This window comes from Candoia aspera, chromosome 2 (assembly GCF_035149785.1).
Source record: "Candoia aspera isolate rCanAsp1 chromosome 2, rCanAsp1.hap2, whole genome shotgun sequence".
Classification (NCBI taxonomy): Eukaryota; Metazoa; Chordata; class Lepidosauria; order Squamata; family Boidae; genus Candoia; species Candoia aspera.
In genome coordinates, this window is record NC_086154.1 from 112,763,036 (window position 1) to 112,786,387 (window position 23,352).

A 23,352-nucleotide genomic window follows, 5' to 3' on the forward strand; every position below is an offset into this window, starting at 1 on the left:
TATATTATTTCTGACAGACCTCTTACTTCCATCTAACAAGGGTAGAACCACAGCCATTTTCACTTCTTTCAATAACCATTCATCACAACAGACCACATACTGTACTACCTACTATCTTTCTACCTATATTTGTACATCTTAAGATTTCTCCATTCATTTTCCATCTTTATTACATTCTACAAGATAAATTAATTAATTTACCTGCTCTAGTTTTTTCCCATTGTGGAATAACGTACAATCAATATTAGGCTTTGATACATTAATTTTCAGATTTATACTCCCCAGTGCATCATACAATATAACATTTGTTACCAATCATTTCGGTTCTTAGTGAATACATTGTCTGTGTATATGTACTTTCACATCCCCAACCAACACCTCTCTGATATTTCCAAGATTCCTTATACATTTGTACACAAATACATTAAACAACCTAGAGGACATCACATGTCATTGCCTTATTCCCTGCTATGCTCAACCGTTCACTAAGCATGCTGTTTATTCTCATTCATTCATTACTTCTATAATACAATGCTCTTAACACATTGAACAGCCAACCTTCAGCTCTGTATTTGCACAAAACTGGGATCCTAAACAACCAAACAGCATACCTGCATCTAATTACCCTTGTTTTCTTCACTGATTTTCTCAATCTTTCATTGTAAACAATCACATCTATCATTTATATTCACTCCTTTGCCATGTGTTAGGAAGTTAATTTTTTGTTGTAACCACAGGTTATAACATCTACTGTAACATACCATAAAACACAATAAAATAACAATAAAATAGTAAATTGTAAATTGTAAAATGAAGTGATAAAAAGAGTATTAGATGTAAGAAGGTTAAAACAAGATAAAGCCAGTGCTACAAATAAGAATATTTCTTTCTAAGTTTAAATGACAGCAGAGAAAAAGTAGCAACCTGGTTTTTGCATCTGCATCTGCAAGAAGACAGTTCAATATTTTGAGGTCTGAGCCCTGATGTTCATCTGCCATTAATCATTTGGCCCTGATCTCGTTGTAAATGGGGCAGTGGAGGACATAATGGATAATGACCTCCACTTGACCAACACCACAAGGACACAGATGCTGTCTGACAGGATACTTGAAAAATCTCCCTCCGAGATATGTGGAGGGCATGTTCTGCAGGTGAAGGAACGTTAAAGCCCTTCTCAGTGAAGCACTGGTTATGTTAACCAGGTCCTGTGAGAAGCTTCTATGTTTTTCATTTTCTTTTGTACACATTCCCACCCATCCATTTACGTCACCTAACAGAGTATTTTTTTTCCTCCTAGTACAAACTAATCCCTGGTTCTTCCATTGTCACCTTTCACTGGGAAATAGCATTCAACTATCACGAACCTATAAAATCCTACTTTTGTATGCCTTCACAACATCCTAGATAACATCACATCACCCTTTCTGACTTATTATAGATCTTTTACCCATAATTAAACACTGATCTTCACTTCCCTGTCCAAACTGATCAATTCTGCACAAGATTAGACCACCTTCTTTCACAACCATTACATCCTTCCCTTCCTCTTCCTTTCACAGAAAGACAATGTAACTAATTTTCTTTAATTTCATTCATTAATCCACATCCTTTACCATTTGCTCTTCTTGCATTCCAAGTTGCAAATTTCCACATGTAACAGTTGCCACCAAACGGGCCAACCGTTATTAACCTCTGTTGCCTGTCATAGCTTTGGTAAATTGAGGGTTTCACATAAAACATTTTAGTAAGATAGAGAAGATATACACTAGGTTACCAGTCTTAGTTGTATCCATGGCACATGTAGAATGCCCTGTTGATGGTAAGGGCAGTACCAGTCAGTTTTGACACATTTGGGTCTTTATGTCACAAGCACAATCAAAGCCTAGTTTTATCCTAAGCGTACTCACACTATTCTACTGTAGGCAAGGTACAATCTCTAGACATTTCCTTGCATGCATGCATCCCACCAATTAGAAGTATATGTAGTGTACTGATGATTGTTTAATGTTATTTGTAATCTTGATTTTCATGTGAATAGTAGGTCCCAGGCAATCAAAAGTAGAAATATATCTAAGTAAATGAAATGGCATTTCCAATTATTTCCAAACATTTATAATCTGTTTAGAATTTGCTGTAAACATTTATGGTATTTGGCACTAATTTGTTTTATGCACCTAAAGTGAAAATTGCTGCTTAATATATTGTGTGTTTGTATAGTGGTTCCTATCATCAATACATGAAAAATTTCAGAACATGTTATACTGATGCAAAGAAAATACAGTTCAGTCAGCTTTTTTCAAGCTTTCTGTTAAAATGTAAAATGACATTTGGTTATTTTAATTGCTACATGAAAAACAAACAGATGTTAACTGACCAGAGTAGCAAAGAAGATAGACAAATTTTAATAAACATAGAAGGCATAAGCTGATTGTTTAATATAGTCTCAAATAGCTAAAAGGTTCATAAAATATTACATAGTTCAGCTGTAGGAAAAAATGTGAGTAGTATACTGGAACTGTTTTTCCTTGCATGCTTCTCCTGAAGCATCCATTAGTAGCTACTTCTGATGATCGGGTGGCAAGTTCTGTTGATGTTTGCTTTGCAGCTCACATTATAAACACTGGCTAAAATGTCTTTTAAAAGTATAAACAACTCTGTTGTAATGTACTGTAGTCTCAAAGCATAACCTGTTGTTACATGGAACCTTACTAAAACAGAGGTCATTTGATTTCATTCTTAGTATGATTTTATAGATCCTCTTTGCTGACACATGTTGCTCTGCTAAATAACATTTTAAAAAATATTAAATATTAAAGTGGCATTTTTAATATTAAAATATTATACATACTCTAAAATATGTAAATTTGACACTGACTCAGTACATGCTTCCCTAATTCACCTGTATGTATTAGCCATTATATACTGATCCAGATGTAATTATTTTGTTTCCCTACTAAAGTTAGAGTGCCACTTTGGTGTAGTGGTTAAGGCATCAGGCTAGAAATTGGGAGATCGTGAGTTCTAGTTCCACCTTAGGCACAAAGCCAGCTGAGTGACCTTGGGCCAGTCACTCTCTCAGTCCTAGGAAGCAGGCAATGGCAAGCCACTTCTGAAATCTTGTCAAGAAAACTGCAGGGATTTGTCCAGGCAATTGCCAGGAGTCAAGACTGACTCAAAGGCAACAAGCAAACAAACAAAGTTAATTGTTTAAAAAAAAAAACACCCTACCAATCCTACAATTGGTTACCAGTCATATACAGAGATAGAGAAGATCTTTATAGAAAATGGAATCGTGAAGTTATAAGTAGGAACTGCTGATATTGATCTTCACAAATGGGATTAAGCAGGAAAGTGTCTTATAATTGTTTAATATAGTGCTTCATCAGAATTTGAGACAAGGAGCAGCTTGACTTTATGCATTCAGTGATCCTGAGAAACTAGCAATGGTCTTGGCATTGTGATCTTTATTTCCAAAACCAGCCATTTCTTTTGTCAGTTGCAATTTACTTCTGAACATCAATGAAAACACTTGATGTGGCCCAGAGCAATTTTTAAAAAATGTTTAGAATTCTCTAGCTCCCTCTCCCCCACTTTACATCTTTTATTAAAGTAGTATAGAATCCTCAAGGATGTGGCTTCTGTGAGAACATATACAGTTGTTCCCATTTATAAATATACAATTAGAAACAATCAAAATGTAATACTGGTTTGATATTTTAAAAAGGCCCTTGTGAAATCACACTTTTGCTCAGTATTTTAAGGACAAAGAAATATATTTAGGCCATTACCCTAACTATAAAAACTGTACTAATTCTATGCCACTGTTTATTCTAGCAAAGGAAGTAAGGATGATGAAGTTTGCATGAACCCCGTTCTTTTACAAATATTCACTTAGCAAAATTAATGGTCTCTACCTTTTTTCACTTATGAAAATAATGATTGTTAACCTGAAATGTTACCATGAAATTAAAAGTATGCAACAATAAGCAATTTCCCCAAGGGGATAAAAAAAATAGTTTAGAGACCATTATGGAAATTAATTACCTCAATATTATTCACAATAATGAAATCTGTGGCTCATTATAATGTTCTTATTCCCATTTGAATCCTATTCAGATTAAGTACTTAATTCATTTTATTTATGCTTATTCTAGGGAAACTTTACTCAGGGTTATTAAATTCACTGTGGAAAATTGTTCCAGAACTAAAGACTGGGAGGAAGGAGAAGTTCTGGTTCTTTTTCATTATTCCAAGAGAGGTTACATGTACCAAGGAAATTTGTATAGTTCATAGTGCCAATCAAATCCTGTCACCCAATATTAGCCCTGCATATTTAAGATCTATCACCATGCACTTTTATGGCATGATCTGAAGATATATAATAGATCATTTTTGTTTTTGTTTGAACAATCTGAGTTGGAATAGTGCTTGGATGGGAGACCAGCTGGGAAGCCTACAAATGCCACCTGAAGTTCTCTGAAAGATATGGAAAATAATGAACTTAATTGATCAATCTAGCAGGCACAGATGAAAGAAACAAGCCTACCCGATAGATATCAAGGTGCTTTCCTCCTTGGGATCAACCACTAATACTATTTTTCTGTTTTCTGTAAAAGACTACTGTTGCCCATATTCCAGAATTCCTTACTTGGGATTTTTATCCAATGCAGCATTGCACCTGATTAAAGCCTGATCCATGCTCTATAGTTCTAGGAATTTCATATACAAACTCTTTTAAGGATTCAGTTGGTCTTACATTTTTTGTTTCTAAAATATAGACAAATATTACATTTTAAAATGAAAATGGTTAAAATAAAACAAGACATATGCAACTTTAATTTCTTTCAAAGTGATACAGTAGAGATGTTTAAAAAGTACCCACTGAAACTGTACCTCAGATATAGATCCAGACAAGTAATATTTTTAGAAGTAGTTCAAAGAATTACCTTAAGACGAGCATGGCCAGAGTGTGGCTCACCAGGTGAGACTGATTAACAAGTCTAGGTCTAGCCCATATGATGATTGATGAGGGTTAATGAGAACTGCAGTCTGAAAGACCACACATTGTGACAACCCTGCACTAAATAATTGTTGTCAGGTGCTGTGGATTTCATCCTACCAAACAGCTGTTTCTGGTACATCAGCATGGTCAATTCATAGCATTAAGACTCTTTAGAATGATTAATGAAAGGTTTACTCCAAAATGGAAGAACGTATTGAAAAATCAAACGCCAAGGCAGGACTCTTACATGCATGAGGAACTCTGTATGTGACCTTGGCTGAAGGTATTATAAGGTACCTTCCTCCTTCTCCAAGGCAATATATTTCTTCCTGGTGCTTATACACTCAGTGAGTTCCTGCAGTAGTCTCTTATCTCTAAACCTTGCTATCTTGGAAATGCAGTGTAAGGCACTGCTACTAAATGTCCAAGATAAACAATATTAAGACAGTAATATATTAAAAAATTAGCTTGATGACACCTCCAAAACACCACTCTCCCATGAAAAGAATTGCCTGAAGACTATGTTTGCAGTGCTGAAATACAACAAGTTTAACATTAACATTTCAAACATAATCATACTTAGAAGCATAATTATTCCAGGAAACAAGATAATCTTTTGAAGTAGCAAAGTGTGGAATCTTGGTACAATGCACTACAGAAATGTAATGGGAAGGAGATGGGGATGTATAATGTACAGGATTTAGTTTCTTGATTGGTTTGAAGAAAACATGAAGTGTAGCATTGATGAAAATAAAGCTCTTGGCCAGAATTGAAACATTTCCTTTCATTAGTAATTATAACATGCTCCAATAGCTAGCATTACCCAAGTAGGAGAAAATAATTATATGTAGGGATGTAGTGAGAAATCATGTGGATAAATCAAATACATCCCAAACAAAACACACCTAAGTTCTTCTGTTTCGTCCCAGCAGAAATGAATACAACTGAGTACCTTATCAGAAGTCAGAGTTCTTCATTGACTAGAGACTATTAGGCACATGCAATTTGTTGCATGGTACAAAATAGGCCTTCCCTACTGCATATCAAGATAGCTATTTGCAGATGGCAGACAAAGCTTGATTCATGTCATGCAGACCATAGGCTGTGCAGAGATCTTTATGAACTGGGACATGTACCCATCTATTCAGTGTCCAGGTCCAGCCAAGTGGGTAGAAGATAGAAGGATTTCTTAGAATGGAACAGAACATACCATGGAATCTAGCATGTTTCACTTCAAATCTGAATCAGGTTATATGTAAGATGAAATCGACGATCTAGCCAAGACTCTGCATTATGTGGATGCTCAAGCAAAGTAACCTTTTCAACTACTATGCACCTTTATTAGGCTAAAGTACAAGTCAGTTTGTTTAAAAATTCAAGCCTATCCTTTCTCATACAGTGGTACCCATTCCACTAAAGTGAGAAAAAACTTATGAGTGGAGTTCTCCACTGACAGAAATGGAAGCAACACAGCCTCCCAAATTCATTTTTATTAGCTAAGCATTTTCAACACAGACTGACATTTGTGTCAGCCTAACACACCTGGCATGAACCTTAAATTAGCCTCAAGTCATGCTATTTTTCTCTTACTTAGTTTGTCTAAATGGTCAAATATTTATACAGAAACAAGTGTTTCTCATTTTCCAATGAATTTTTCAGATCTAAAAAATATGGCTAGAGTTTTTTAAAAAGTGAAACACATTAAGCTTTAACATTTCAAAAAACCCTCCAACAAAACAAAAACAGTTTCTTCTTCCCCACAAAAGTTTACTGTGCTATTCAGATACAATGCCCAGACTGTAAAAGGCCAATACTAACAGCCTTAGCATTTAACCCTCTTGCCTCAATACATTCACTCTATTTCTACCTTCTTTTTCTTTGGGAAGGAACTTGGTGAATTCTTTGGCTACATAGAAATCAGGGACTTAACACTTATGAGTAACTTAATGAGATGGGCTCATGGGCTGATATGGATGTTCTTGCCATTTTTAAATGAAAAGTGAGGTGGCAGTGAGCCAGCATGTTACATGCCTGACATGCTTGGTCCTCAGTCAACTTTCCTCTCATATCATGAGGTTTTATTTTTTCACATGACCAATTACCTGTTTTGAGGCAGGGACTGAACTCTCTGCTAGTCCGGGGAGGCTGGCAGGCCCCCAGGGATGTCTGTGCTGGAAGGGTTCGATACTGAGGAGTCAACTCTTCATCCCCAGAGAAGCTCCTCCGTACCCCACCTGTCATGAGGCCGCTCGACAAACTGACAGGCTTCTTCCCAACTGGTATCTTCCTCTCTAAACATCAAGTCAAACTAAAGTAAAACACTTATATCAGTGCATTAAGGTAACTCAAGACTAAGCACTCACTGAGAATGGCCTCCACTTGGTGCTTATCTGACTGTGTATGTCCTAATCTCCATCAAATAAAGCCAAGGGGATTCTCTTAGAAGTTAACTCTGGGGATTGGTGGCATAATCAGAGGACTCTGAGATCCTTCTATTGCAGTGTATTGTGCTGTCACCTTAATTTACACCTCTAACAAAATGTTGAAGAGTTAATTCATTTTAAGAAATTACTAAGTACAGACATCTCAGAAAAGTGATCTTATATACAATGGTGTCATGGTGGGGGATCAAAACAGGCAAGATGGTGTCCACCATGTCCGCAGTCTTGCTTCTTTTGATCCCCACCTCTATGGATGCTGCTGATTATGTATTTCTCTTAATCACCTATACCTCTGATTTAACACTGACGTGTTAAAACATGCAAACCAAATATAATTCTAGATATAAAGACATCCCATGTAGGCTAACCTTTTGATAAGCAGAGATTCCCTATATGATATCTGTAAACACTTGTCCTTTGAGAAATTAAGACTAGCCCCGAGCAGTTATTCTGTTAAAAATATATGTGGGACCACCATCCAAGGATCATGGGAAAAATGCTTCAAAGAATTAAAAAAGTTAAGCCAGGCCAGTTGCATTTACCACATAACTTGGGTGTGAGAACATACTATTTGATCTCCCCTGGAAAGGGTAATAAAGAATGGCCTGGTTTTTGTAATTTAGTTGTTTTAAACCACTGAGGATGTGAGACTCTAACTAAAAATACGTACTGTGTCATACAATATAAAGATTCAGAAATACTTAAAGCCTGTTTTGTTTTCTGGTTTATAAACTCTTTAAATGTTTTATACTTCAAATTGATAACTTCATATGAAGTTAGAAATGTCATTAAGAAATTTCTTACAATTTTACAATTGATATCTTAGAACAACAAGCAAAATTCTGTTTATTAAACAATAAATTATTTTGGCAACTCCAGCTACTATTTGGATGAGAGCAACGATACATTGTAGAAGACAATTTGCCCATTCAATTGCTCTCTTCTTGCATTCAGAGGTAGGCTGAATATACATAAAAAAAACTTTCTTCTAGTTCACAGTCCAGTTAGACTTTTCCACACAGTCCAGTCAGATTTTTCCATTTGCAAGTTTAAGTCAGTTCAAAGGACATAATAGTAAATGAGTTAAAAGTAAAGCCAGCTACAGAAAGGCTGAAAACATACTGCTGCACAAGAATCTCTAAAGTTCTAAATCAATCATCTCTGTCTGCTTCACAATGATACAGGGACAAAGCAAGGTTTTTCTTTCTTTTTTTTAATATAAAGAGTCAGGCAATTAAGATAAGGAGAAGTAGCAGAAAGTACCAACTTTCTTTTAGAACATGATTTTTACCAGTTTTTTTTCTTATCTTGTAGCTTTGAAAATATATGCAAGGGGTTGTCAGAATGGGATAAACAAGGAGCTAGTATAGTAACAAAGGTTACTGTCAATATCAATTAAGTGATCTGCGATATAAGGAGCAATAATTATAGCCTTAAGTTCCACATACAACTTTATAACTGTAGCTGTGTTCATATTCTGTTTTGAGGCAAATTAGAGAAATTCATTACTACAAGGAATAATCAATTGTCTAAGTAACTGGGGTGATAGAAGGGCAAGGCAGAGTATTAAGATATGTATTTGGTGGCAAGATTAAAATTGAGAATGTCACTCTTACTCATTTGGTCTTTGAGTCTTTAATTCAAACTGGCTTCATGCCATGAAAAGATGAAACATTCAGACTCCAAACAAATCTTGAATTTTAGTGTTTAGACTCCAAAGTCCAGATATGCAAGATTTCAACAAAAGTGATGAACAATCTTTCTCTTGAGGGAAAGAGCATTCTCTGTTGAGCTGCAATGGGATTGCCAGCACTTTTCAGGCTGGCAAGTGCGGTAGTGCTGCATGACAATAGTCAGGCACCAACCATTTCCCAGTATTTTTGCCGAAGTCACAGCATTACAGAAATTACTTGCTCACTTATTCCCTTGGACTCAACTAGCTTTTAATTTCTAAACTCAAAGGCGATTAGGCTGTCTGGGAATAACATTCTGATTGCAGAGCTCTTAACCTTTGATTTCAAGGATTCATTATCCCTTTCATTATCCTTAGCATGAAGGAAAAGGCATGGCTAGCATGCCTGAGGGGTTACCATTCCTTCTTACACTTTCTGGTATAAAAAGATTACCACAGTTGTACATTCCAGCTTAAAACCTTTCGATGCTAAACCCAGAATGTAATTACTGTAAGTTTTTAAGACTTATTCTTCAAATGCATTTATGGATAACTATTATTCATCCTTAACAACTCCAAAGGAAAAATGATTTGGTTCCTTTGGGGATGAACATGTTCCAGTAACAGACTTCTAAGTTTCAAAAGAAATCTTAATAGCCCACCTATCTTTCAGACAGTTTCATCTGTTACTCTGGATGCTTTTTAGAGGCTGTACCAGTGACAAGGGATCTATTTTTTGGACCAATTCTTACCAAAGTACAATTGGTAATATCTAAAATCTTGCTATCATATGGGTGGAGCCAATCATATAGATCTATACCATACAAAATTGTTGTCCAATTTGGATCAAAGTTCATGACAATATGGTAATAATTATCCAAAGGTTTGGCCCTGCCTATATGACAGTAGAATTTTGAAAGACTGTTCCCCTCCCCCCCCAACATTACATGTCACACCACTGGTATCCCAGCTAAACAGCATCTCACCTTCAGTACTGAGAGAGGATGCATTTGTATCCCAGCCTTTGCTATTAAATTTCCATGGGAAAAAGTACTGGAAGATGGCTTTCACACTTATAAATCTGGGTCATAATACGGTTTTATTGTTGTGGCTCTTTGAAATAAAGTTCACACTTTGCAAATATTTACTAACAACTGTAGTGAACAAGTGGCCTTTAACCTTAGTCCTATATATCAGACTTAAATATTGTAATGATCATCAAGTTAGAAAACACTGATGAAGCAGTTAGGACTATAACCTTCCTTCTTCAATGACAGAAAATAAATCTGCTAGTTAGTAAGAGGGCATAATTTCTCTCTGGTTTTAATATAAATGGATCACATATTTTCCTCTTATGAACCCAAATATCTGTCCCCCATTTGATGCTTTCTAAATGTGATAGCACTACAATTTTCAAAATTCTAATACTGGGTAGAAATTATGGGAGTTGCACTCCTAACACAGCTGGAGAACATCAGATTGGGAAAGTATGATCAAGGTAGTTTTCAACATGCTCTTGAAATCTGATATATTTTTATAACTATTTCAGTTGATAGTACCTTCACAAAAGTCTTCAGTTTAAGTCATGGCATCTTTAATGCTTACATGTACACAAAATTAAATTTATTACAAAATCATTCAAACAGCTTTCTAAAAAATGCCAATTTGAATTAGGCTTCTTAGTAAATGCTAATAAATGAGTAAAAATTATTCTGCATTATACTGAGATTTTTGTGTAGTGCAATCTCATGCACATTTATTCCAAAATTAAATTCCCCAGCCTAGTTTGCACACTCAGCACTCAGTTTGCCAAACTGTAGTTTAGAACCTAGAAAAGAGAAACGGCACCACTCACTTCTTCCCTCTTTCCTCTTGGTTTAATGGAAAGATAATCAAGATCTTTAAAACAGAACATGTAGTTTCATATTATTTATGAACTAGGAGCTTAAAGCAGCATCAAACTGTTGAAGTATTTTACAAACATGATCAGTAAACCTGTTTATTCCTGGCTGCTAAACTATGATTTTTCAGTCTGGAATTAAGGTGGATTTATTTTCAGAAGTAAACAAGCACGAGGCTGCCACCACAAGAATATCAGTTCAATTCAGTGAAGTCTCCGCGGGTTGAAATTAAACTGTAAAATATCATGAGGACTGAGCCATTCAGAAAAATTAAACTTTACCTCAGTGTGTTTCTATTCAAAATGTAGTTTTAAATTAAAACTTAACCTGACCGGTATAACTCCATAGCAGTTTCCTATGAGAAGAAAGGGTCTTTCCAAAGTTTATCAGAGTCACAGATTTAACTTCATATATTAATCTTGCCAGCCTTTTTAAATGCCACCAAAAATGCTCATCTTTAAGATGAGATACCAGTATGAAGACTAAATGGAACAATACAGAAAAAATATCAAAGTTAATGTCAGTGCAGGCAAGGAAATGTTGAGATAAATTTCCTCTTCAATAGAAACTTTTCTTCAAGAAAAAGTATATATGCTCAACTTTCACTCCACACAACTTGCCCATCTTTTTATTTAAAAATGCTCTTTCTTTGGCCTTAAGCAGGCTTCGTGTGAAGCTGAAGAGACTACAGTAATTTTGTACTTTTACGAAAAAGCCTGCTCAATGACATATTTCATCCATCTAACTTTTATTTCAAATCTGATCAGAAGGGAAAAAAGAAACTGTCACACTATAAAAATAGTATATCTTATTGTAGTTTCCTTTATGCCATAGTAGGTATCTGCGTTTGAAAGGTATTTCCCCCAAAATAGCATTTACACACACAAACGTCCTGAGAGAAAATGACAGATTTTTAATGTAGAGTAAAAAAAAAAATCAGTTCTGTTACCCACTTTTCTTGTGTCCTTTGTACTGCTGTGATTTAGACTTTTTCTTCTGCTTTGATGAACTTGACTGGCTATCTCTTGAAGCTGAAATTTTTTTAAAAAAGAAGATACTGCTTTAACACAACTTCATAGCATTTTTCAAAATAGTTAGAAAACACAGTTTTCCATGAACCCAAGAGCACATTTATAAAAAATAATTACAGATAAAATGCCCTAGCAATAAAGATACTATCGGAAGCAATGTAGTTTTAGACCAATACCTACTCAAAGTGTGCACAGCCTCTTTTAATGCTTTTAAAGATCCACATTAATATTCTGACTAGTTAACCAGAATGGTTCAGCTGAAAATTAAGAAGGTGGCTGGGCTGGACAGAAAACTCTATTTACTTTTCTAATCAAGCAAAAATTAAAGCTTATTGGGGAATAATTATTTTATTTTAGGCATAATTATGCTAATTTAGGCAAGCTTTTAAATTGTGTATTTTTATGCAATCAGTACAACATATATCTAAATGAGCCATTCTACTTAGGCTATAGTATAGAACAGTTATGATTAGATCACACTGGTACTATGACACGACTGCAGAGCAGGAAGAAAAAGCAAATATCAATCAGAAGATAATAAACTTTGAAAGAAAAGCATTCAAGAAGAAATACTACACCACAGGGAACTACAAAATTGTGTAGTCTGGTCATAGATTATATTCTACATCCCCTAGAACATTCCATTTTTCTTCCAGTTCTGGCCATTCTGGGTGCAGTTCATTGTTCTCTGAAAGTATTTTTTTCAGGACAGGGCATGGTTTGCTGTGTTCCAGATACAGACATCACCACAGCCTGTTCCAGAAGAATCCTTAGCAAGAAAGATGAAACCATTCCTGGAATGACCGTATCAACGTATTTTGTAGAACACCAGAATATTCATAGAGAAACACTGGAGTTTTGTTGCACACAACTAGTACAGAACAAAGCTGTAAGTAGAAAGAGTAAGAATACAAGGATGGCCAGGGGGGATGCCACTCATTTTGGAAATAGTAAAGATAACAGCATTCCAGTTCTTCATCATGGTCTGTTTGCAACAGCCATAGGGGTGGAGCATCTCCACAGTAGGTGGAGAACTTTATATACCTAAGGAGAACTTTTGTAGGAAGCTATACCTTGTACTACACATGTCCCTGGGCATAGTTCCTACTCTCCCTTCAGTTAATTTTCAATTGTCACAACAGTAATTGTGTTCTTCCTATTACTTCAACACAGCTGAGAAAAAAAAGACATAATTTCTCTTTTGATCATTTCTTTGTCAACTTTCTTCTCTTCATCTTTTTAGGTTTACCATTAACAACATTTTATTCCTTCCTCATCTCATTATAGATTTTCAATAATAGACACGCAGCAGCTTCTCAGTAAGGCTTCTATGTTTGCTGTATCATAAGCCCCCTTTCCAGGAGCATTCACAGTAAATTATCACCGAGTATCTGCTTTGGCCTTGGTGAACAATACTTTGTTGATTCTTTCTGACTGTCAAGACTTGTACAGTAAGGCTCATTCAAGGAAGTAAGAATCACACAGGCTTCAATAAGGAGTTTTGATAAAAGAATTAGGGTTATGGTTCAGAATCTTGGAAATTATGACAGGAACCCCCAGTTCATTAAGGTGGAGTTTCTTTGAATGTTCTGAATCATTTCTTCCTGGCCTTTCTGCAGCTGGGACTGAGTTCCATTTATTACCTAAGCCACTAACAAGTTCTGCTACCTATCGCTTTCTTAATAAATAATTCATTCTTAATCAGTTGACTATCTGTGGGTTACAATCAGTAATCTGTAATAAAACATCTATAGTATAATCAAATAAACATACATTTTATTTATTTATTTATTTAAAACATTTATATAGTTCTATAAAAAATTCTAGGGCTCCTCCCATTTTTTTCCTCACCCTCCTTACCCTGCTAAAATGATATAAAACAGGCTAGGAGGAAAAAAACCTGCCTGCCTTTAGGGTCCCCTTTGGAAAAAGTACAGATTCAAGCCTGTCCACAGAACCCACTTCTCAAAGGGATAGGTCCACGTGGCATCATTTCAGTCTGGCTGAGATCTGTCCCTATGCTGAATTACTTTGCAACAGCATCTGCTCTTCAATGCATCTACTTACACTGGACCACTCTCTGACTGTAACTTCTATGGAGAAATTAAACTAGAGTCCTTCTAAACATTCCCTTCCTCAACCTGATCAGAATAGGAGGAAGACACATTTAGAAAACAGCTGAGGGAACAGTAACCCATCTGCTCTCTACTCTAACACTGTTAGAGCATTGTTCAGATGCTGCCGCCATTACTGAACCCACATTTTTCTATACGTTTCAGGGTTGTCGGTGAGAGGTGGCGCAGCACATCCTGAAGGGAAACTCCTACATTCAGCTTCTTACGGAAAAGAGAACTTTCCTGCGAAATGCTTCTTCCCATCATTATTGATAGGGATTATCTTGCAATTTCCTACCTTATTTCTGCCATCATTGTATTCTGTAGATCCCACCTGTCAGGAATTTTCTCCTAGAGACAGTGTCAATCCTGAATGCCAGTGCTGGTGTTTCCAATTATTATCCTAGGACTCACTTACATACTGATACACTACTTACTGATTTTTTAGATTTTCAAATTGCACGCTGCCCTTCAAAGCCAGGTTTTCCCAGGGCAGTTCCCCCTAACATTCTAGTACATACAAAATTAGGCTAATAGGAAAGGAGGCTTCGGAACAAAAATCCTTCTTAAGGTCAGCTGAAGTTCTGTGCTTGTTGGGAAGAGAGGAAGATTAATGGATAAAGAATACAGAGAAAGCATGCAGTGAGATTAAAAAGAAAAGAACTTAAGGAAATAGCAGAGGTAAAAGGCAGGGTAATATAAAGACCTAGAAAGAATATAGGCAAAGGTTAACATGAGGCCTTGCAACTTAAGATATTGCATGTTATTAAGAATTAAGTAGCCAAAAGTATTGAGAACTGGGAGGCTGTACACCAAGGAGATGCAATTGGTTCTAGCTGTTTGGCCTTGTGGCTGTAGAGAAAGCACAATACATTGTGTAAACTTGGAGTTTGCCCACTTCCAGTGTGTAAGGCTTTTAATAGGAAACTATATTTATGGAACAGGTATTTTATTTAGAAAACCAAAATTATCATAATCCAGGAAACTAATATTTATAGGAGGGTGGCGCCTATCCTGCTATATAATACATTAAAAAAATCTGAATTGATGGCAGGAAGAGCAATCTTGGAACCATGCAATAGAACAAAGATCTTCCAACTAAGCTTATGCATCTTTGCAAACTTTTGAGTTCACCTTTATTATAAAGACAGATAATTTGTAATACATTTTAGTAAAACAACTCCTTATCTTCTAAATATCTGTAAAAAAATAAATCTGAAGCTATAAGAACATTTTGAAGGGAGATCAAATTAGATCTGGCAATTCTGAGTTATTAAGCAAAGGTCTGAAATGTACATTGAAACTTGGCAGAATTTCAAAAGTGAAGACATAGGAATCTGTTAAATATCAAAAATGGAAGATTCTAAAAAGGATCACCAATTACTTACATTGTGATGCAGGAGGCTGTAGCTGGTAACCTGTTAGCTGACACCACCCTACAGGATAGAGGTCAGGAGATTCACAGTCTACCCACTGATCATATTCATCCTCCCAGCCATCAAAATGTATCCTCAGCAGACGATGGATTATGCGAGTTACTGTGGCCACACATACTAAACGAGGTTCCATGAGATCCACGGCTTCCAGTTTCATCGCAACGTGAAACCCATGGTTTGGAACTTCCTGGAACAGGGAAATAATCAAACTTATTACACTAGGTGGATTTGTACATCACCCCAAACCATTATTTTGTTAACTAAGATTTGTTGAATAAACAAACAATGGATGGGTTCCCATATCATAGTAAGCCTTAAAATACAATTTATAATCCATCATGACTGAGTTCATATAATGTGCTGGATCACCACCAAACAAATCACATTATGGCTTAGCATGATGTGAGGACCCAGTCATTATGAGTGAAAATCAAAGCTTTACTATAAAAATATTCACAAAAATTCTGCCTTCTCATCACAGCACAGAACATTCTGTTCTTAGCCTCTGGACATTACTGCTCTGCTGGTACTACACAAGCAATGACAAGAACAGAATAAGCATCCCAGAACCACCACCTATACTTATTGTAGTCTGGGTACAAATCCCATGTTTTGGAGATCACAGACTGAAATTACTTGGTACTGATTTAAATTTAATTTACTTTTTTATGTGGTAGAGGCAGGATAAGACGAATGGGACAAAAGTATGCACATGCACATTTAGAAGAAATAAGTTCTGAAAAAGATATCAAAGGGGGAAAAAACTTTCTCCAAAAGATTTCAGGGACAATGGCATAACCCTGTCCTCAGTTTATAACAATCAGACCTTAAGTATTTCCAATATATTCAGTCATTACTTCTCACTGTCTATTTATGACTAGACCAATTATGTCCCTTCATATTTGCCCTTAAATTGCAATATTTTTGGAAGTACAAGCACACAACAAAAAAGTATGGTAAATGTGGTAATACTTTTAAAATGTAACATGGGCATTGCTATGGAAAGCTTGAATAACATAGTTACAGTTCTTGTGTGGGGCAGAATTATACATGCATTTAACAGGCAAATGGGCTTAGAAAATGAATGGAATCCAAACAATATATGAGACATGAGTCAGTATTCTTAAGTATGCCAATATAAAAACAAAATTTATAGTGTCCACTTTCTAGAACACCAAGAGCTCATATACTGCCATATAATATGTTTAATGTAACCCAAAGCAATGGTATTTCTTAAACACCTACCAAAGCCATTTTCTATGTTTACTTAGAATTAAGTCTTATTGTCTTCATCTGAGGCTGATTCCCAATTAAACTGAATTTAATGAGCTTGTATCCTGGTAAAAGTGCCTACAAATGCTGCCTTACCTGGGAATAATTCACATTTAACAGAACAGGGCTAACTTCTGGAATACACTGCCTGTTTGTTTATCCCTATTCAGAGCTTCTGTTTTGTTGCTGGCCTATTGTGGTCCTTTAAAGAACGTTATAAGCAGATCATGAAGTAAACAGGGAAGCCTGACCTTCTGATTTCTACAGGCACAGGACAGAACCTTGAAAGGGAGGAGACAGAGGACAGCAGGAAAGAGGCAAGCTTTACCTATCTTTCCTTCAACTTCCTTGTCAGCAACCAAGCTGGTAAGAAGCAGGAAAGAAGGACATAGAATGAAGCCGAATGGATCATATGTGAGTATTCCAAAATGCTGCTGCAGCTACCTATAAGGGAACTCTGTCCTCCCCCTGCCCCACCCACTTTGATACGCCTGGCTCCAGCTCAGTTCACTTCCTGTGAGAAGATAACAAAAGGAGCTGGCTGCTGCACAGATCAGTTGAGTGGCAGCTTTAGACCTTGTACTTCCTTCCTTTACCCCATTCCGTAGCTGTTTCACCAAAATTACAGAGAACTAAGTAGAAGATGTGAACAGTCTTTTCCCTCCCTTCCATTTAGGTCTTCATGGACAAATGCTTTGGTGGCAGAGCACACCTAGATCCCAAGTCAGAGATGGAGACTCTGTAACCCTCCACATACTGCTGAGTTCCAGCTTCCTTCACATTTGACCATATAGGAGTTCTGGTTCAAAAACTTCTCCACCCCCATCCAAGGATGAGCCATGGCTCAGACTCAACCGAAAAAGACTTGAAACTAACCACCTTAGGCTCTAAGAATACCTTCCAGCTGAAACAAAAAACAAAAATGGTATAATTATTATTGTGTAACAGTCAGATGACTGGACTAGAACTGAGAAGGTAAAGACTTGTTCATCAAGCTTGATTTCTGTTGACTTCGGCTTTACAAGGGTTTTGAAAAGAGTGCTTTGCAAAGCATGTTAGCGTAAGCAAATCTCCCCTTCTTGAAGGAATGGGGACTTCTGGTTGGTTTAGCAACAAACTGAATGTACAAATTTGGTTCACTCCAAGTTAGGGGGATTTCTCCTAATCTTTTGACTGCTTAATTGGTAAGAGGGAACTAGTTTTGGTTCTGTTCTGTGATGACAAATTACAGGCCTAAAACTGAGAAGACAAAGAAAACAAGAATCCTTCAGAAAGCTTACTGTAGCTGAAGAAGAACAGCCGAAAGGTTTAGATTCAATTGAATTTATTCCTGACCCACAAGAAAAAATACAGTGAGTTGCTTATCCTTTTAAAAGCTCCTTTAAAAGATGAAGCAGAAATCTGATGCTTTACATAAAAAAATGGCAATTTAAAACTTTAGTGACTGATTCACATAAAATAAGAATTAGCTTGAAAATTCCAATAAACAGTGTGCTACAGATGTTGAAATAGTGTTGAAAGCAATTAAAGATATTCAACATGAATTCACCCATTTACAGGCCTATTTTGTAGAAATACTTTATGATTTTTAAATGTATCTTACAATGCCAAGATCAATCTTTATGGAGAAATTTATACATAAGATTGTTTTTTAGCACAGCCAAAATACAAGCTTGAGATTGAAACTGCTTATTATGTGGGTCTCTGGTTTCATTCAATTCAAAAACCCAGTTCAAACTGCTGTAAGAACTGTTAAAGATCTAGAGTAGGAGATCATATGTCATATTTAACTCAGCAAGTGGGATCCTTGGAATAGAATGCAAATATGATAACGCGACTTCTAGATCTGCTTCCACAGATGGTTCAGAGGTAAAGCCTGTTTGGCAGCAAAACAAAAACAGATTACACATTTTCCAGCAATTTTTTTCTTTATATCTGGTGAAGATGTTTCTTTGAATCATAGGCAATAAATAGGTTTATTGTTCTGGAATCATATAAAGCAAAATGGCAATGATGGAGTGAATACCTATACATATGGTAAGGGCTTGCCCTACTATTGTCCCATTTTGGTTTAAAATCCATAAACCTGTTAATATGGCTATAGGAAGAGTAATTTGGTTTAAATATGTGAATGTGATTTTGAATTATAAATCAAATTATAATTTGGAATTTCTCATTGCATACATAACTATGGATTGGGGCACAATAAAAAAGGTTACAGTTTTATGATGAAAGTATCACACCAGGTTTACAATCTTGGATTGATTATATATGCTTGCTTATGAACCAGTTCTTTCTTGATATAATAAATCAGTCAAGGTTTAATGCTGCTTTTAAAAACCAAGCTACTTTTAATATGTATATTTTTGTGTAGTTTTCCTTTTCCCTTGTTTTTTTCTTTTTCTTTTTCCTTTCTTTCTATATACTAAATCAATACAATTATTCATTGATACACAGATCAAAGAGACACAGAAAGAAATAACTCGCCTACATCCTCTAGAAGACTCAAGTGGCTATTTACTGATGTATTATTAACTTTATTGGCTGCCTTTCATGCTCAAGGTAGTATAATAGCACTCCCTCCTATTTTTCCTCACAACAGCTTGGAGGAGGAGGTTGGGCTGAGATAGAATGGTTCTTCAAATTAGTTGCTGATTGCCTGCATTTTCAGGCATAGCAGATTTCCATACTTTAGAGCAGCCAGATGTCCAGAGTCTCAAGGTGGAACGCTTTCTCCATGCAAAAATACTATGCTTAGCACAGCCCTACCTAGTGACTCTGTGGACACATTCATGAGTTTGCCACTACTGTCTTCCAGAATAATTTTATTTGTTTATTTGAATAATTTTATGTATTTACTTCCCAATCCAGTTTATAGCCCAGCATTCCTCATAATCCTCCAGCCAAATCCTAACTAGATCTGACCCTGCTTAACTTTTTCAAGATCAGCCAAGGTTGGCTAGATGAACCCACATTCTAATCCCCATTTAATCTGGAAACTCCTAAATGACTTAGGCTAATGACTATCTCTCAGCTAATAACTGTTATGCGGATTGGGGGGCTTAGGTAATACACTGTGAACTTTTAGAGAAAAGGAGAGATGCAAATGTACCAAGAATCACTATATTTAATTCATAATTCCTGTTCAGATAAAAGGTATTCATATTCCATGAAATAATTCCAACTTTCTGATTCTGAGTTTCAGAGTGCCATGCTACGATATTATCTTTCCATTCAATAACCATAATGTTTTATGGTTTAAAATATATACACTGAATCAACAGGAAAGAATTATACCTCACATAGATTCTCTTTTTTATTTTTAAAACATTTTCTATAATAGCTAGACATAGACAATTTCTGGCCCAGGGAGGGGAGGCAGAAAACAAATTAAAGAAAGTATAGGTATGTTGCAATGATGAAATGTTCTGGTCTGTATGCCAGCTTACCTTGTTAAAGAATTTGACAGGGGCTGCTACTGAACCTGTTTCCCTGAGGTAGTCAAACCATTTGAAAGGTAGTTTTGCATAACCTACAAGTTAATAGTTATTATATAGTGACATCATAAAGAAACATTGTTCTGATCCTTAAGTAAAAATATGTGTTTACTACTGTATTTTTATTGCTGTCCTATAATACAATTTTATGAGATTCATAAAACCAAAACATTAAAATACTATAAAAATAAGGACTGTTAAAAATAAAGGCACCATTGAAATGTATTTTCACACTGAGATACCAGATAAATTATTTCAAAGAACTCTAGTGCCAAAAAGACCCTAAAAGTTCCCAAGTGAGAGTAGTCTATTTATTTCAGTATTGACTCCTCTGACTGTCAAGCAGATCTCAGGAAGAAAACTTCTTAACTCATGAAAAGCCCTACAGTATTCATAGACGAAGCTGGGGATGAAACTTAGGACATATATGTGCATATAATACTTCTGCCTTATTTCTGAGTCATGGCGCTTTTTGCTGTAGGAACATCAGTGAAAGAAAGGGACCTCAAACACATACAAATCACTCTTGAACAGAAGGCAGCTCACTGATTCTAATATCAGAAAACTGCATGCCTCTCTCAGACTCCAGGTACTTCTGCCAACCAAGCTCAGTGGGAACTTGCAGGATCCCTGCAGTTGTGAATACTTTCTGTTCTGAAGTCTAACAAACTCTGTTACAGGATTGCTAAAGAACAGGAACTACTGTTCTTTTTCTGGGCGGTTGGGTAATCAAGCTCTCTCAAAGAAGACTTCACCTTTTCATTTCTAGACTGAAAAGTTCTCCAACTATGCAGCTCCCTGTGGTGAAACAGTATATGTCTGCTCCTCAATGAATCCTACCCTGTACACAAATCATGAGAATTAAATACTGGTATGTGGAAAGGAGTGATGGTGTTATTTCTAAACAGTCCATCAATTAGTCAATCTTCTCAAAAGTTGACAGAAATTGACTGTTTACTGAAGAAATTATGCTTTACTATGAATAGGATGATGTGATACAGAGAGGAAAATCTGCTGGGCCTTTCAGTGGAGTAGTTCTTTAATTGGTGATCTGGTTTTATAGGGAGGTTACACTGCCTTCCTTATTTGATTTTAGACAGCTGATAAAAATGATATCCATCCTTGATGGGATGCCATTCTTTAATCAAACAATGGCATCCCATCAAGGATAGATATCATTTTTATCAGCTGTCTTGTGCTGCTCGTTTATTACATATTTATTTTATCAGTTTTGTTTTAGGCTTTTTTAAATGTTGTATTTTAGTTTTTTATTTATTTTTAGTTATAAATTGCTTGAAGCATTCATTAATGGTGAGACAATCCAACACACATAAAATAATTAGGAAGAAACTATGCTACTACTAGTCCGGCATTTATTCTGAAATCATACACAACAGCAGCAGAGCAATTCCTTTGCTCTGTATCAAGTGTAAGGTCTTTGGAGGAAGCAAGACAAAGAAAGAAAATGCTACATCCAAACCAAGCCCTCCAAAGGCCATAGTCAGTAAGAAATAGTGAAATATCATTTTCTGCTCAATTGTTGGCTAAGCAACTTAACAAAAATCTAGAGGAAAGGACAGATGTTTTACAAGCCAATTTAGGAAGATTATTCCACACAAAATTTTCAAAATATACAAGACAAGAAAATATGAATACCTCGGGGTGGAGTTAGTTCTATCATGTTAATTTCACAGAAACCAACAGGGAATATAGAAGGGGAGGTTGCATGGTAACAAAACCAGTCAGACCCATCAGCTGCCTCAGATCCATCAATTCCAATCATAAGATATCCATCTGCTAATACCTAGAGTTAAATTAAGAAAATGAATACAAAACAGTGCAAGAGGGGAAAAACATGAAGTGACAAGTAACTCAGCTGAAACAGGCAATATAAACTAAAGCACAGTATTATTATATAACACTACTCCAATTAACATTTGTGTGTGTGTGTCTTGCTGCTATTCCTTAAAACGTAATTAAAAGAGCTAAGCTGGTCATGGCGATTATGCACTGCCTACCCTTACATGATGGGAGCACCCCATACCCTCTTAACCATCGCCAAGGATTCTAAACCTAAAGAGAATTTAACATCAGATTTTGCAGAGCATCCTGCTTACATTAACCATAAAGTCTCCCTTGAGCCAAGCTTAACTTCCAGTGACAACATGGACACATCCATGTTGTTTTCTTAGCCGCAATACAAAAATCATATGCCACTGCCTTCTTCCAGAATGCTGTTTTGACTTCCCAATCTAATCTACTGCCCCAGGACTTACTTCTTAGTGGCCATCCATCTTACACATACAACTCTGCTAGCTTTTTCAAGATCAACAAGGTCAGCTAGCATATAATATACTGGTACTTTTAAAACGACTCTGACTTTGGTATGGGGTATGAATAATCCACCAGCTAGTTCCTAGTTCAGCTCTTTTATATAAATAGTCCATATGTTATGCAATTGGTCCATAAGTTCTACAGTGTTGTCAAACTAGAGGCTCCTTTTAACACAAACATGGAAATTAATCTGCTATTAGATAGAATTCAGAATATTAAATAAATAATTATTTGAATACTTTGTTTCTCTGTAAACATAGAGGGGAGAATGGCCCTGTTGGCTGCCTCCAGCTCTCATTCCCCACTATGTAAGTTAATTATCTTTACCTTTCTAATTGTTGCCACACATATAGCAGAGAGGTTTAAGGGGTCTATGGCTTCCAGCTTCATCCCCTCTTGGAACCATTCTCCACTGGACTCAGCTTCTTTCACCTAAAAAATACCCACAGCATATGTTCTTCTAAGGTAACCAACAACAGCAACAGAAAGCCATAAAAGTATGATATGTGGCAAAAAACAGAGATCAAAACAGCTCTTAAGGCATTATTTTCTATGCACAGTATTCAGCCTTTCTGTATGTATTTCAGATTCATCATTTTCATTCAGATGCAAATTCATTTTCCTTTTTCCTTTCTTTTATTTTATAGTAGTA

At 36.0% G+C, this 23,352-nt stretch overlaps 1 protein-coding gene across 2 annotated transcripts in view; it reads right to left on the reverse strand.

Annotated features, from left to right (window-relative positions):
- Window positions 1-23,352, reverse strand: part of MBTD1 (mbt domain containing 1) — a 59,859-nt gene that overhangs the window by 9,449 nt on the left and 27,058 nt on the right. For both annotated transcript variants that reach the window (XM_063293255.1, XM_063293254.1), the window contains exons 11-15: window positions 23,028-23,132; window positions 22,023-22,170; window positions 20,319-20,401; window positions 15,550-15,784; window positions 11,970-12,047 (exon numbers count right to left, since the gene is read on the reverse strand). In XM_063293255.1, the coding sequence (XP_063149325.1) occupies window positions 11,970-12,047; window positions 15,550-15,784; window positions 20,319-20,401; window positions 22,023-22,170; window positions 23,028-23,132 (649 nt within the window). The remainder of the gene's footprint in view (window positions 1-11,969; window positions 12,048-15,549; window positions 15,785-20,318; window positions 20,402-22,022; window positions 22,171-23,027; window positions 23,133-23,352) is intronic.